Raw genomic sequence first — 14,729 nt, 5'->3', positions numbered from 1 at the left:
CTAACGTTACAACGTGCTCCACCCTCTCTCCCAAACACGGTCACCTCTGGCTCCAAAAATCCAAGAAGGCGACAACCAAAATGCCAAACTCAAGGTTTCAAAACGGAAATCCACAAACCAATGGGTGACGTCAACATGCCAACATCCATTATTTTTATACAGTCTATGTCTGACGCAGGACGCTGATGTCAAACATGCAGCCATAAATAGAATCACTTATAACAGTGGAGTGAAAGTCAATAAATTCATGTTAACATCCAATGAAAAGGTCACATTCTCAAGACTAATGTGAGGAGATTTCAGCATCTCCAGCCCGAGGCTTTCTGCACGCTGACCTCCATCTCCTGCTTTGGGAATGCTTATCTGACCTCAGCGCTCACCCACCTCGCTAAGATACCACACCGCCTGTACAACAACAACAAATGTGGCTGAATATATTTCCCAGCGCTCTCACTTAGAATTTATGCAGCACCTCTCTGAGAATGTGCCAGAAGTGTCATATTTACTCTCACAAAAGAAAAATAAATTACTCATTTCTGTTACTTTCACTTTCTTTTGTGACAGTATCTGTAATCACATGTAGGATGGGTTTTCTCTGTGGCTGTGGGTGTGAGCATCCCCGACAGATGATTGAACACAAATGTAAGAAAACACCCGTTCGACAGGAGGGAGGGTGGGTAACTGACACAACATTTTAATATAAAACAGAGATCGTCTGAATGTTGTTTTTCTCAAAAACAAATCTAATTCCGAAGTTCCAGATGTCTTCTCGCTGTCAACACACACCACAACCACAGCACATTTACAACTCTCTCCCTTTCTCATACACACGTACACAGATACACACTCAAGTACACACTCATGCACATATTATGCTTCACGCCATAAAAGGCTTTTCACACTGACAATATTAAATTGGGAATGTTTGTGTGTGAATTAAAGATATCCCTACAGAGCAGGGTATTGTATTGTTGGAGAATTTTCCTCCATCTGTAAGCCATAAAGGCTTTACGCTGACGCTTCATCAGAGGCAGGAATAACACTGGCTTGTCTCTCTGGCTGTCTCTGCGGAGCCATCAGCACAAACATTAACTGGGTTTTAATGAGCTGGATCAAACCCAGGCTCTGCTTCAACAGTAGCTCAGAAAAACAAGAGGAGCGGCGTCCCGTGCTGTAAGATGGGCAGAGCACTACTGGACCTTACATGGAGGATATCAAGCCAAAAAAGGAGGCAAGGTAAAATGGTGGCCATCATTGCAGATTCACTACAGAAACATGATTACATGCTGGTGAGCCATTTGAGCCCAGGGAGGCCAATGGCCCCCCCTGGGGCATCACATCACACTAGTGGCAGCATTTTGTCTCAGTAACAGAGCTGTCAAAGTGGGTCATGCACTCAGTCCATATCTCACAGGGAAAATCATTTCATCCTGAAGTGGGTTCTATATCTCACTTGCAGCCACGGGTCAGACTCACAGTTAGATACAGTGTTACACAAAACTGAAGCACCTATCGATCTCACTCTGAGCTCGGTGACATAACACCTGTGTGTGGGCAGAGCCGTCGGGAGTTATTCCTGTTCATTCAGTTAGTAAATTGATTGGTATCAAGCATGTCCGTGCAGCAACATACCACTTAACTGAGTGAAGTGGTTGAATAGAGCAATATTTCAATCAGCAGCAGAGGAGAGGGCAGCGCTGCAGTCTTGAGGGGGCAGAAGCTTTCTTTGTGTCACTCACTATCAATTAGAAGAATTAAAGCTGTACGCAGCTTGAAAACAGCTGCTGCTCACATGACTGTGTTCAAGTGGCACAGTCAAGTAAACATACATAGATATGTTTATGTATGCAGGGTCATGTGCACTCGATTGACAAGATGCACTTGCAGTTGTTTCGCCTTTTTGTAAAACATAAACATAAAAACAAAATGTTATTTACTTAAGAAAATAGATTGCACTTCCTTTCCCAACTGACCAGTCAGTCCACCATTTTTTTATGATAAGCTCTTACATACTGACAGAAAAAAAGTCGAAAAAGTTTCTTCAAATGCAAAAAGAATGCACTAATTACTAAAAGGGAAAAGATGTTAACATTTCAGTTAAAGGATCATTGTCAGCGCGACTTATAGATCATAACAAACTTGAATATTCCTGGCAAAGCTACTCCTGATTGACCATTGCTGTTTGTTTGAAAGCCTATTTAAAATTAAAACTTTTCATAGGAGCAGATTTAATGTGCTACGTGATGAGTTAGCTATTTTGTTTGTTGACTAATATAAAAAGGTACTTTTTGTGAGCCAGCATTGTCGGCTGTGTGCAAACTAAGGATTTAAAGTGAACGACCAATTTATTAAATACGTGTTTTACAATGAAGAATGAATGGGATAGATAATTAACACTCCTCCATTAGCATATGCAATCAAGCAACATCCCACATGGTAAAAACAAGTAACAAGTTGTAGAGTGTGTGCTTTGCTTTAGGCTACTATCTGACTGAAATATCACAAAAAATATAAAATATATTCACTCAAGTAATTTAATGAAAGCATGCAGTCCTGGCTCAGACAGTGCAGTAGTGTTGGCAGTACTGTGGGCTGCACGTGTGATGGGATAATACACTGATAAATACATTTACTATTAAAATCTTCATTGGATGAATTGTCAGAAATTTGCTAAAGATATCAGTCACCTAGAGGATAAATATTAATGACGCTGGTGATCCTCTGACATTTCATCCAAGGTCTTCAAGTCAACATTTCAATTTGTCCTATACAGTGACCCATGAATGAGCCCTAAAACCCATAAATGACTTTCTGCACTCCTGGTTCACTTGTCTGGAAGACATAAATGATGTCAGTAAATGACCCATTCATAAATTTTGAAGCTTTTATGTGTCTTAAAAAGGGCGATTGCTAACAAGTGGCTAAATTAAAGTGCAGAATGTTACGCCGAACATGACTTCACAGCCTCGTTGTGTTAGGGATGTTAAGTTGTATGATCGTAGTGTAGTTCTTTTATAGCCTGACGTTAGCTTGGTACCTCCGGCGACTGCATTTAGGCTTGAAAGTGGCGTTCATTTGTGGAGATTATCTCGCTGAACAAAGCATAGAAGTATCGTAAATATTTGCTTGCCACAGAGCTTATTTTCTGCAATTATCCAAAATGTAATTGAAGAATCCCGTAGGCATTCTGTCAAGAGAACCAGGGCGAAGCTAAGTTCCACATCAGCCACCAAAAGCATCACCCCTGGAAGACTCTACACTTTGGTTTATGACCTGCAAAAATAGACTCATTTGTGCATATTTGGGTTAAGTGTGAATTAAACTAAGATGGTAAACATGATCTATCCTTAACATCACTATATATTAGTGTTGTCGTTGTGAGCATTTCAAGCATCCACCAGCACCATGGTGCCAAAGTACTCACAGAACTGTTAGCATGGCTGTAGACTCTTAATCTTGTTAATGGACCATCATATGCCAACCTACAGATAGATATAATAACAATCTCTTGGCTAAGAAAACATCACCAGTCATCCTTATTGTTACACCACTTAGAGCTGCTGTGACCATCCTGCGTAACAATGTCCTCATTCACTTTAATTTCTCCCAGCTGGTGTTAATGTCTTCATCTATATATAGATCTCACTCCTATATAGATGCTTGGCTGAACATTTGCTTCCTTTTTATTTCCATACACACACACACCCTTGATAGGCGTGTATAGGGCTTCTGGTTGAAGCTGACTATATGGAATTAAAGACTTAAACAACATTCCTCTGTCTCAGCATGGCTAGTGGAAAATGGAAAACCACAGTCAGTCAGTGGAGATGGGCAAATACCTTCGAATACAGGTTCATTCAGTCGCATAAATCCTACAGACCACCCAAATATTAGCAAAGATGTCTGTCCAAGTATTAATGAATGCACACTGCACACTGAATTTGAGGAAGGAAGATCTTAAGGGTTCATTTCTAAAACATGTGCTCTGATTGTGCAGCTCAGACACAAAGGATGGAAAACAAAGAAAAATAAATTTAGAGCTGTCACGGAGAACAACAGATATAAGCTGAAGGTTTGTTGAAGTCCCAGAAACACAGAGGCCATCACAACACAGCCTGAGACAGCAGCAGTGCACACTGCCACTGGTTTATTAAAGGCTTTGTCTCCCGTTAATTAAAAACTCCTTCCTCCAGGGGACAAGAGTTGCCTTAAAAGCGGAGCCATATCTCAGCCGCTTAGAGTTTTAATGTCTTCAGTTTTAATGTTAAGGCCACAGTTTGCGCTGTCTGAGGTTAAAGGCAGGGAAGCATGACAGAAACCCCTTGTCTCTCTCGCCAGGGTGGTCCTGGAGCTTTAGAGCCAAGGTAAGCGAGCCAATTAAGTCTGAATGCTGGAGACGTGCAGTGCATCGAGGGAGGTATGCTTGCAAAGACATCCACAAATATACACTCCTTATTTTCTGTCGTCTTGTTTTGTCCTCGTAAACAAACATCCTTTTTGTGTATAATCATGGAGCTTTGAGTGCTTGTGCGAAGCTATCCCTCTTTTGTACAGCATCATTTTTCAGGGGATGATCACTGAGCTTAGAGGATGCTCATTAGCACCGCAGTATCCATGTCTCGGTCAGCACAGCCTCAGTTATCACATCATCTCTCTAAAACCCCAGGATCTGTGGCGAGATAAGGAGCGAAGACGCCAAAACATCCTCAGCGCTCATCCTTGCCTCCTCCCTTATCCTCCTCTACCTCTCCTACCCCTTTATCCTCCGCTCTCTCCAACGCAGTAACAATTACCCATGATGCTTTATGTGACACGGTGGTCGTGCCGACGCTCCCTGGCTGTGACACAAACAGCCCTGTTCTTGTGATGTGAAATAAACACCAGCTCACAACTCATCAAAGCCTGTGAGATTCTCCAATCCTCTTTAGGGGTGAGTGGATTATCCTTCCTAACCCAAATACTCTCTCCACTCCCTGACTGCCACGGACAATCGTGTTGGGCCACACTACGCATACAGCACAAATTACCTCAGCTGAGGTGACAATTCCAGGTCAGGCAGTCAGACACAGAAACTGGGGCTGTGTCCTGGTGCATACTTTCACACACTGCGGGCGTGTAATCATGCAAATGGTTTGGAATCTAAAGCATTGTTTATTCACAAAGATAGTGGGTCTGTGGGGGTACAGCTGGCCGACCTGTTCATGACCCGCAGCTTGATGAACTTTGCTTAGTTGAGCTCTTCTTTCTCTTCTTCCTACATCCTTATTAATCTGCGCGCAGCAGCAGGCAGTTGCTACTGACGAGCTCTGACACCAACTTCCTAATGCTTTTGAAAATAAACCAGCGACACCTGACATGCAAGAAAGCGTGAGAAAAGAATCCCCGGTTGCATTGTGAGCCCTGAGGTAGCCTGAAGGTCTGTGTACGTGTCAGTGTTTGTGTGTATGCATGAGATATGCGAGGATTCCTTGTGTGACAGAAAATGAGAGGAGCTTAAAAGTTAGAGCATGTGATGTTTGTGTTGAGTTTATTTTTGGAGCACTAATGATTATGGGAATGCACAGACACTGTTGGTGCAATATTCAACAACTTCAGTTTAAAGTGCAGAAACATTTCTGTCGTATTTCCAGCTAAAAAAAACAGTTTTAATTTCCTTTAAAGGTTCAGTGTGGAGGATTTAGGGGGGTGTATTGGCATAAATGGTATGTAATATAATAAGTTTATTTTCTCTAGTGCAGGGGTGGGCAACCTGCGGCTCAGGAGCCACATGTGGCTCTTTAGCCCTTCTCCAGTGGCTCCCTGTGGCTTTGTCAAAAATTATATGGAAATAAATAAGTTTTTTTTTTTTTTACGATTTTCATTTTCTTTTATCATTTTTGTAGCCCTGAAGTGATTCTTACATCTTCCATTGTTATAAATGTGTTTAAGCATCTTGTCAACTATGTGCGTCATACGCCTGCGGCCTGGTGCCTTTTCCGAATCTCAATAGCGGTGTCTGAGCTTGAGTCTCCTTAGTGAGGACAACTATTGATTCCAAAGCCAAAAAAGAAAACATGTCACAGGAAAATAGAGAATTCCATAGTGAGTGGAGAGATTTGTTTGTACTCACCACTAATGCTGCATTTCATTACCTTTAAATGAGATGTTTATATCTACAAAGGGAGCGGGTCCTCGTCTACAGAATTGCCATGTTTCTACAGTAGCCCAGAATGGACAAACCAAACACTGACTCCAGATAGGGCCATTTGTGCAGCCCCTCCACAACAAGCAGCGCCAGAAAAGCACATGTCTGTAATGTGAAATTGCTTGTGTCCTGAATAATAAATACTTAAGGAATCCTGATGAGGAGTTCACATTTGGCACATGGGAGAGGTTTCAGCTCGTTGGAATCTGCAATCCTCCCTGCTAGTTGCTACTACATCTGACACACAGCTCCCTTAACTAAATGCCCATGGACGAAACACTAAACAAAATCTCACAAATCACAAGAAAGGCCAGGAATTCACTCTTTTCCCTTCTCTACCAAATTTCCCACCGTGCTCATTATAAAAATAAACAGAAAACACTCATTAAAATCCAGAAATGTTTTATGGACTCTGGTTTTACTCAACATCTAATTCACTTGATTCAGGAATGAAAGTTGTGAGAGTCTGTCCATAACAGCTTCTGGCTGAGACACATCAAGCTTGCCTTAGAGCAGACTGAGCAGAGTAGAAACAATAAATACAGGGCTCTGGGGAAGCACCTGTAGCCATTACACACACACACACACACACACACACAGTGGCCTAACAAGAATGCTGGTGCAGTATTGGGAGGTGTGGCGGTCATTAATTGAATTTATGGAAATAAAGGTTTGAATTAAACATTTTTTTCCTTGATTAGATTAGTATATCAATTACTCCTTTATCACACACTTGGGCCACGAGCCAAACACATAAAGTAAAGTTTATTTGGGAGGGAACAGACAGAATGATAGACAGATACATAGAGAGAGGAGAGAGGGAGCAGGAGGAGAGAGCGACATAAAGACAGACAGAGTAATCCAGTTAATGATGAACTAGAGGAGTGTTAATCAGAGGATGCGCTGGTGTGTTGATTGGATCCGCCTGCTGTGAGGGGTAATCCCATCTGCTGCACGAGGAGGGGGTGAGGCCGCAGCTAGAGGGGACAGTCTCTGCTGTGGGAGGAAATTTTTTTTGGCCGAGCTCGTTTCTAAAGACGGATCTGGTAAATTGAAGTGGGAGGCGAGGTTTAGTTGGGTGTGACTTCTAACAGCCTTTGAAGATGAATGCATACAGAAACCAAAAGTGATTGTGTACAACAGCCCACACGGCACATAAATCCTGTCGCTGTGTTTTGAGCTTTCCACTGTTGCTCCTGTGCAGCAGACAGTGGCTCAGCAGGTTTGGCATGCTTAACGCATCTGTGTGTTTACGAGCGCGGAGGACTCCAGTCCAGTCAGCCTGTTAGTAACAGCCCAAACTCTGACTCATGGCTTTTCAGCCAATCGATAGGTGCGATCATCAGTCGAGCCCTGACCTCATGATCTGGCTGGAAGGATGTTTATGCAGCGTTTAATGTGTTGGTATCTGGTTTCAACCAAGAAGGCAACTCAGTCTTTTTGTCAACAGAGAAGAAGAGCACAGCTGATTTATTCCTTGCTCTCTGGCTGAGCTGGATTTAACCTTACATGTGTTCACCTCAACAGACCTGCGGTAAAATACTGTGTCTACATTCATGGGCGGATTATGCGAGAATGGCCTCCTGGGCACAGACATGCAAAAGGCCCAACAATTCCTCCTACGCAGGGGCAAGACACACAGACTTTAGGCTGGTTTTGCCTCTTTTTGTTGTTTGACGTCTCTTTGTAGCTGTCACCATCTTTTTGTGGCTTTGTGTCTCTTTGTGTTTTCTTGTGGTTGTTTTGTTTCTTTGGTATCGCTTTATGTCTCCTTGAGGCCGTTTTGTGTCTCTTAGGGGAATATTTCTGCCTTCTTTGTTTAATTTCTTTCCTCTTTGGAGTTATTTTACGTCTCTTTGAGGTATATCTGTGTCTTTTTTTGGTCTTTTTTTGATGTGTCTCTTTCTAGTTGTTTTGTGTCTCTTTGAAGTTCCTTTGCATTTCTTTGTCGTCATTTTGAGCCTTTTCCTGGTTGGTATGTGTCACATTGAGTGACATTTTCCAGGTGAATGCCTGGGGCCCCTGGGCTTGTGCCTAGTAGGCCCTTCAGCAATCCATCCGCGTATATATCTCTGTCTCTGACTTGGAAACAACTCTAACTGTAATCCCCACCGCACTACTGTATATGATCATAGAGAATCCCCACTAGGCTGCTGTCCCACATTGCTCTTGGCACCTTTTAGTCTATATTCCTCACTCTAGCCCTTGGCAGTGTCCTGGTTTCCCTACCTCCACGTGCCATGGTACAACTGCCTGAAACGCAGCCAGCACTGGTCAGCCGAACCCAAAGCCCTGGCACTCAGCAGGGCACCGTTCACGTGAGAGATTAACTCCACACTGCTCTCCTCTCTGCTGTCAGTTACACTCCGCTGGCTCCCCGCTCTGCAGGCCGCCCATATGGATGCCCTCCTACAGATTAGCCTGCCTCAGACAGTAAACTGTAGAAAGCAGTCCATGTTAAACACGTCATGCCTCAAAGACCCAAACACCAGCCAGACTTTGAGCCATAGCAAGAGGCAAAGGTTAACACACACCTATTTTTACAAAGCACACAACTTCAGTGATATGGCTGTGGAAGTAGGCCACTTGATGTGAATGATTCAGCACTGATATAAAAGTGCACTGCATTGCGGAAACAAATATATTTGGGTTTAGTTAAATGCTATTCGTATAAAACACCAAACTCAATCCCATTTTTAAACCCTCTCTGCATGCTGACACTAATACCTGTCTGCTGTGCTGGTGTGCCGTCTTTCTGCCTGAACAGAGACACATCAGAGAGGAAGGCTCTGCTAAAGTAAACACTTTGACCTGCTACTCACTTCTGCTCATGAATAAATGAATACATACATAATTCATCTGTTCTTTTGTGACTGTGTATTTACACATGCATTGGGCACTCTTCAATTATACATGGTCAAATGTGTGTTTTGCCGTGTGGATTTTCATGCGTATTTGTTTTCTGTGAAGTGTAATATGTAATGAGAGATTTATGCATTCGTCTGTTTGTTTGTGAACGACTCCAGTGTGTCCTCTACACGTTGTCCTTGCCCCCTGTGTTTCCTTTCATGCATGATTGTGTAGTTTGTAGTCTTCTCATGCATATAAATGCTCCCATGATGGATTCACTGAGTATTGTAAATCCCATGCAGAAAAATAATTACGCTGATTTAATGTTATCTCCTTTTAGAGAGATATGCAAGTTGTCCAGGAGGGTAGAAAGGGGTGCTGTTAGCCTGATTTTTATCTCTCAGCTACTCTCCCCGCGGATTTCCCTGTATTTCTGCCCTGCTAGATACAACGAGACAGTGAGAGCTGCCTCACTACTGAACAGGGATTAATATTTAATCCAAACAAAAGTCTAATTAGTGAAGCCTGCCCCACACTTGAAACTGCCACGAGGCTGGAGGGGGCGCGGCATGGCGCGCTGCCTTTGACCCGAGATGGACCCGGTGTAAACAAATGACTGGTATTGTTCAGATCCAACGAGTGCATGGCGGCCGGGTGGCTAATCCTGTTAGAACGCGTCCATGCCGAAGATGTCCGGAGCGCTGGGGAGTGCGCGCAGCTCTCGGTGATCAAACACCTCCCAGATGAGGACTGAAAGGACGGAAGCTAAGCTAATCATAGTGTTTAAGACATCTCAGCACAGGCCCCGAAATGAACATAGATTAATCATTAATGCTCTACAGCACTGCACTGTGAGCATCAGGGGAGGCCACGTGGGCTGGGGGAGGGAATAAGAAAAGTCTAATAGTGTGTGTGTGTGTGTGTGTGTGTGTGTGTGTGTGTGTGTGTATGCATTGAGGGGAAAAAATCACAATGTAGGTGCTCTCCTGTGTGTGCCAGTGCTGCTTTTTTATTGGCCGGTGCTGACAGAGTAAAACGGCAGTAACCATATTAAGCATTTCATCACAGAGAAACATTTACTCTCCCGCTGCATTGTTATCTACACCCTGCGTATAGCCAATATAGTCTGTATACGAGCCTACGCTCATTTATGTGTGAGCAAGACAGATTGCAGCCACTCTCATTTTTCCCACGCAATATAAACCCACTGTAGTAATCACATAAAGTGAAAGAAATCAGACAAGAAAGGAGGCGAGGGAGAGAGACGAGAGGAGGAAGAGGAGAGCAGGAAAAATAGACGGTGGTAACACGGGGGAGAGCTGGAGGCTGCTCCTGTCAACAGTATGGATAAAGACAAATGGTGTGCCACTGCTCTCTAGCCAGGCAGAAAAACACCACGTCCGCGTTTGTCTGCTCCTGGTTTCTCTCCCTGTCATGTCATAATCAGCAAAACGCCTCACTGTCACAAGCACAGAAACGCACTCCGACACTTTCTCTGTCTGACTGCCAGTATTCCTCACTCGGTGGACAAAATCCGATCATTTTATTTACAAAGAACCCCCTTATTGAAATGGCCCACATACTAGGCGTGCTGGTGCCGTCACCATGGCAGCCGTACGTATGGTGCGTATAGCCAGATGGAAGGCAGGCGCAGGAAGTGACCTTATACCCTCCTGTCTTCTCTCATTTCCCCTCTCCTCTCTGCTCCCTGAAACTGCTCATCCACTTTCCATTCTCATCGCATCCGCCTCCCATTCTTTCCTGTATATAATCAAATGTAAGGATTTCATACTGCTGCCTCTCGTCTTCCAACCCATTCAGTCCATTTGCCTACAATGCCCCTTCTTTCCCTCTTTGGCATCCACCGCTGTCCAATATGGGCTCTTGGTGTCTGCAGGAGCTAAAGCCCCACTCAGTGGAGAGAGCATACAATGAAATGAGGAGATTTGCGAGGCGCTCTATTGTTCATGTATTCATGCAGCATAATGGGACATTTCCGTCAGACTGGAGAGAAGAGCGGTAGCCCAGCTTGGGGATCAGAGAGCCCTGGCTTCACACAGAGCGGCTGAATATAGTCAACATTAACTCCCACACAAAGAGACTCTGAGGGCCAATACAGAGCAGGAAACACAGCTCAGGAGAAGAGGAGCCAAGAACAAGGATAATGTGACATGTGGTGTGGTGTAAAGAGATGATATTTCGTCTGCTGTTTGGTGGACTTGTGTGGATATGACTGGTAGATTATTCAATAGGTTGACAACACTTTTGACAAGCTTAGAAAATGTGGGGATTCGCCACCTTCCTCTGTTTATTTGGGTTGTATTTGGGTTTTGGCCAGGCAAAACGAACAATGTAAAGGTGGCGCCTTGAGCTTTAGGAAATTGCGGTGATCACTTTCTTTAAACATCTCTTAAACTTAAGTTAATACCAAGGGCTTGATTTTACTTCATCATTAGATGGACACTTGAGAAATGTGTCAAAATGTTGTGCGTCAAACACTAACTGGTGAATTTTTATGCACCAATTTGTCCTTTTTTGCATCAATTTATAGTGAAAATGTCTTTAATTTTGTCAAATAAAAGCCATCAGTTTCTATTGGGGGAGACAAATGCACACATTCAAAATACCTAGAGGGATGTGCCCCCTGCAGCCCCCCAAAATCTCCATCTATGGTTCATATCAATTGCAAAAACATGCGACAGATCAGCCGATCATCAAACAATCAGCCTTAATGTTGACACACCATATGAAAGGTTTGTTTTTACGGTGTCAAATTCAACAGTACCCAACTTGCTGTGCATCTGCGTGTTAATTTTGATATGACCGGTCACATCAGTTGCTACTGATGAAATATGATTTAATAGGAAATGTTTGGAAAATGAGCACCAACAGGTGTGTCTATATGTGATGTGTTATTTTAGGTTCTGATGCTGATTTGAAACACAACAAAGATTCTGTGTACATAAAGGCTTGAACAGATGCGATGCAGTAGTAGAGTAGCCAGCTATGAATCATTAATGCTGAGGTGAAAGTCTGTTCACAAACAAACACAACCCGTGGTTACAACCATCCGTATGCTTAACGGGACTTGCTCACACACACTGTATAGAGCTGTGAGCAACTGTGAGCAAACGTGTCCTGACATTTTGCTCAATTCAATACAGTGGTCAGAGACACACTCACACTCACATGCCGCTGAAGAGAGGGAGAGAAAGAGAGAGATGCCATGCTGCAGTGCTGTAGCATCCAAACTGTCCTGGACAGCACAAAGCTCTACCTGCTGGTTCTACTGCATCCCAGCACCACAACAACCAATGACCAGGACATTAGGAAGCAACTCTGTGATCATTTTGGCACCACAGATTCACACTGCAACTCTTAAAGTGATGATGAAAATGTAAACATTGGAACACATACGCATGAATGAACTCACAGACACAAACAAACGTAAGAGAAGTGACAGACACGCACAGTAACATATTAGCAGGACTGTTGATGGAGGGGAGAGATGATGGGGTGATGTTGGTGAAAGGATGCAAGAGGAGGCTCACAGTGTTGTACTCACAGCTCAGAATAGAGGATGTGCAGGTTGCCCAAATTGTCTGTGTAGTTGGCCGGGCTGAGCCAGGGCAGGACCAGCAGCAACAGAGCCTTCATGGTCAACACTCGGCTCTTTTTCCTCTCTTTTTCCCCTCTTTCTCTCCCCTCTCTGCACTGAAGCTCTGTCCTCCTCTATTCCCCCCTCCTCCTCCTCCTCCTCCACCTCCAATTCTCCGAACCTGGCCGTGCTGACCCCCCCTCCTCTCCTGCCTTCCTTCTCCAGAGGCGCCTCTCAGATCAGAATTAATCCTTGACTTCCTACCTTTTCAGCCTCTTTCTTCCCCTCTGTTTCCCCCCTCTTCCTCTCTCTCTACCTCTACCTCAGTGTCTGTGTGAGCTTGGCAGTTTCTTCCTCTGCCTCAGGCTGGCTGCCTGGTCATCTCAGCTGCAGAGGCAAACGGGCCAGTTGCCAGAGGTTGAAGACGGAGCGGAGGAGGAAGAAGCAGCAGCAGGAGCAGGTGCAGAGCAGAAGTCCCGTTGTGGCACAGGAGGAAGAGGAAAAAGTGCAGGAAGAAGAGGAAGGAGACCCATGCAAAGGTGGCACATTTGGAATACAATTTGAGATGTGCAGCCCCTTAATCTGCTCTGGGCACTGGCGAGTTGTAAGAGGATTTGCGCTCGTATGCGTGTGTGTGCATGTCTGTCTCCCTCGGTGTGTGTGTGCGCGCGCGTGTGTGTGTATGTCAGAGAGAACGGCGCAGGCTGTGACTTATACTGCAGCAGAAACCACTGAGGGGGGAGATGGAGCAGACCAAACAAAGCCAGGAGCTGGGGGGGGGAGGTACCTGGTGCTGCTCTGATTGGCTCTGCCCTCTTCACACGCACACAAACAGACAGACACACACACACGTACAATCTCTGCATTCACCTCCCCCTGCCTGCACATATGTTGATCCATGAAGGGGGGGGAAGATAGAGAGGAGGGAGGGGGAAATGTTGCCGTCAAACCTTCACCCCTCCTCTCTAACGATGGACTGCTCCCTGTGCAGCAGATTGGTCTGATCGCTAAAAAGAATCTGCCTACATGTGTGGGGGGGAAAAAAAAGAGCATGACCAAAACACACCAGTAAATCAATATTCTCTGCAGAGATGGAGGCTTGTTATTCTGAGTGACATGAAAGAGAAAGACGGGCAAGAAATAAAAAGATTTGGAATAAACCTTTAGGGAAACACTGTCCAAGTGCTCAATTCATTCACTGAGTCAGTCAGTCATTCATACAGTCAGTGTCAGAATATACACAGAGACAGAGGGGAAGATAAAGAGGGATAGGTGATGCACAATAACAAAGGTTAACCCTGTCTGTCATCACCACCTGATTCAAAAGGTTGCACAGGGATCTTGGGAGGCACTTAGATCTGGGAAGTGACTGGGGGAGAGGTGTGTGTTGATGGACTGTGTTACATGTTGGTGGCAGGAAGCGGCATTCACTTAAAGGTGAATGCAAAGGCAAGACAAATTTAAAAAGGTCTGAGGAGTGTATTTCTTCCCCTCTATCAGGAACTGCACAGTTAATCGAAATGTTATCAAAATCACAATATGGCCAAGAACAACAACAAAGTCGCAGGTGCTGCAATTCTTTGATAAAATTAACGTGTCACAACATTCTACACATGTGTAGAAGAGAACAGAACAGAGGTCAGATTGAAGGCGAAAGAATTTGTGACAAAATGAAGTGGAAAAAGCTTTCGATATACTGCTCCATCTACGTCCCAACCCTCACCTATGGTCATGAGCTCTGGGTAGTGACCAAAAGAAAGAGGTCGTGGATACGGAAATGAGTTTCCTCAGAAGGGTGTCTGGGCTCAGCCTTAGAGATAGGGTAAGGAGTTGGGACATCCGGAGGGAGATCAGAGTAGAGCTGCTGCTCCTTCGCATTGAAAGGGTTCAGCTGTGGTGGTTCGGGCATCTGATCAGGATCCTCCTGGGCACCTCCTGTTAGAGGTGCTCCGGACACATCCAACTGGTAGGAGGCCCCGCGGCAGACCCAGAACACACTGGAGGGATTACATATCTTGTCTGGCCTGGGAACACCTCAGGGTCCCCCAGGAGGAGCTGGAAAGTGTAGCTGGGGAGAGGAATGTCTGGAATACTTTG

General features: G+C 44.6%; 1 protein-coding gene across 4 annotated transcripts in view; it reads right to left on the bottom strand.

Moving 5' to 3' along the window:
• The window catches only part of lnx1 (ligand of numb-protein X 1), a 47,097-nt gene that overhangs the window by 17,086 nt on the left and 15,282 nt on the right, over positions 1-14,729 (bottom strand). Inside the window, exon 1 of one of the 4 annotated variants that reach the window (XM_033622157.2) lies at positions 12,600-13,320. The exons of 2 other annotated variants lie outside the window; for them this stretch is intronic. In XM_033622157.2, coding sequence (XP_033478048.1) covers positions 12,600-12,691 — 92 coding nt within the window. In that variant the 5' untranslated portion in view covers positions 12,692-13,320. Of the gene's footprint in view, positions 1-12,599; positions 13,321-14,729 lie in introns of those variants that run through there. One more of the 4 variants, XM_033622156.2, reaches the window with a different exon arrangement.

The sequence above is a fragment of the Epinephelus lanceolatus genome, chromosome 6 (genome assembly GCF_041903045.1).
Source record: "Epinephelus lanceolatus isolate andai-2023 chromosome 6, ASM4190304v1, whole genome shotgun sequence".
In the NCBI taxonomy this organism is placed as follows: domain Eukaryota; kingdom Metazoa; phylum Chordata; class Actinopteri; order Perciformes; family Serranidae; genus Epinephelus; species Epinephelus lanceolatus.
This window is presented reverse-complemented; position numbering and strand designations above follow the sequence as displayed.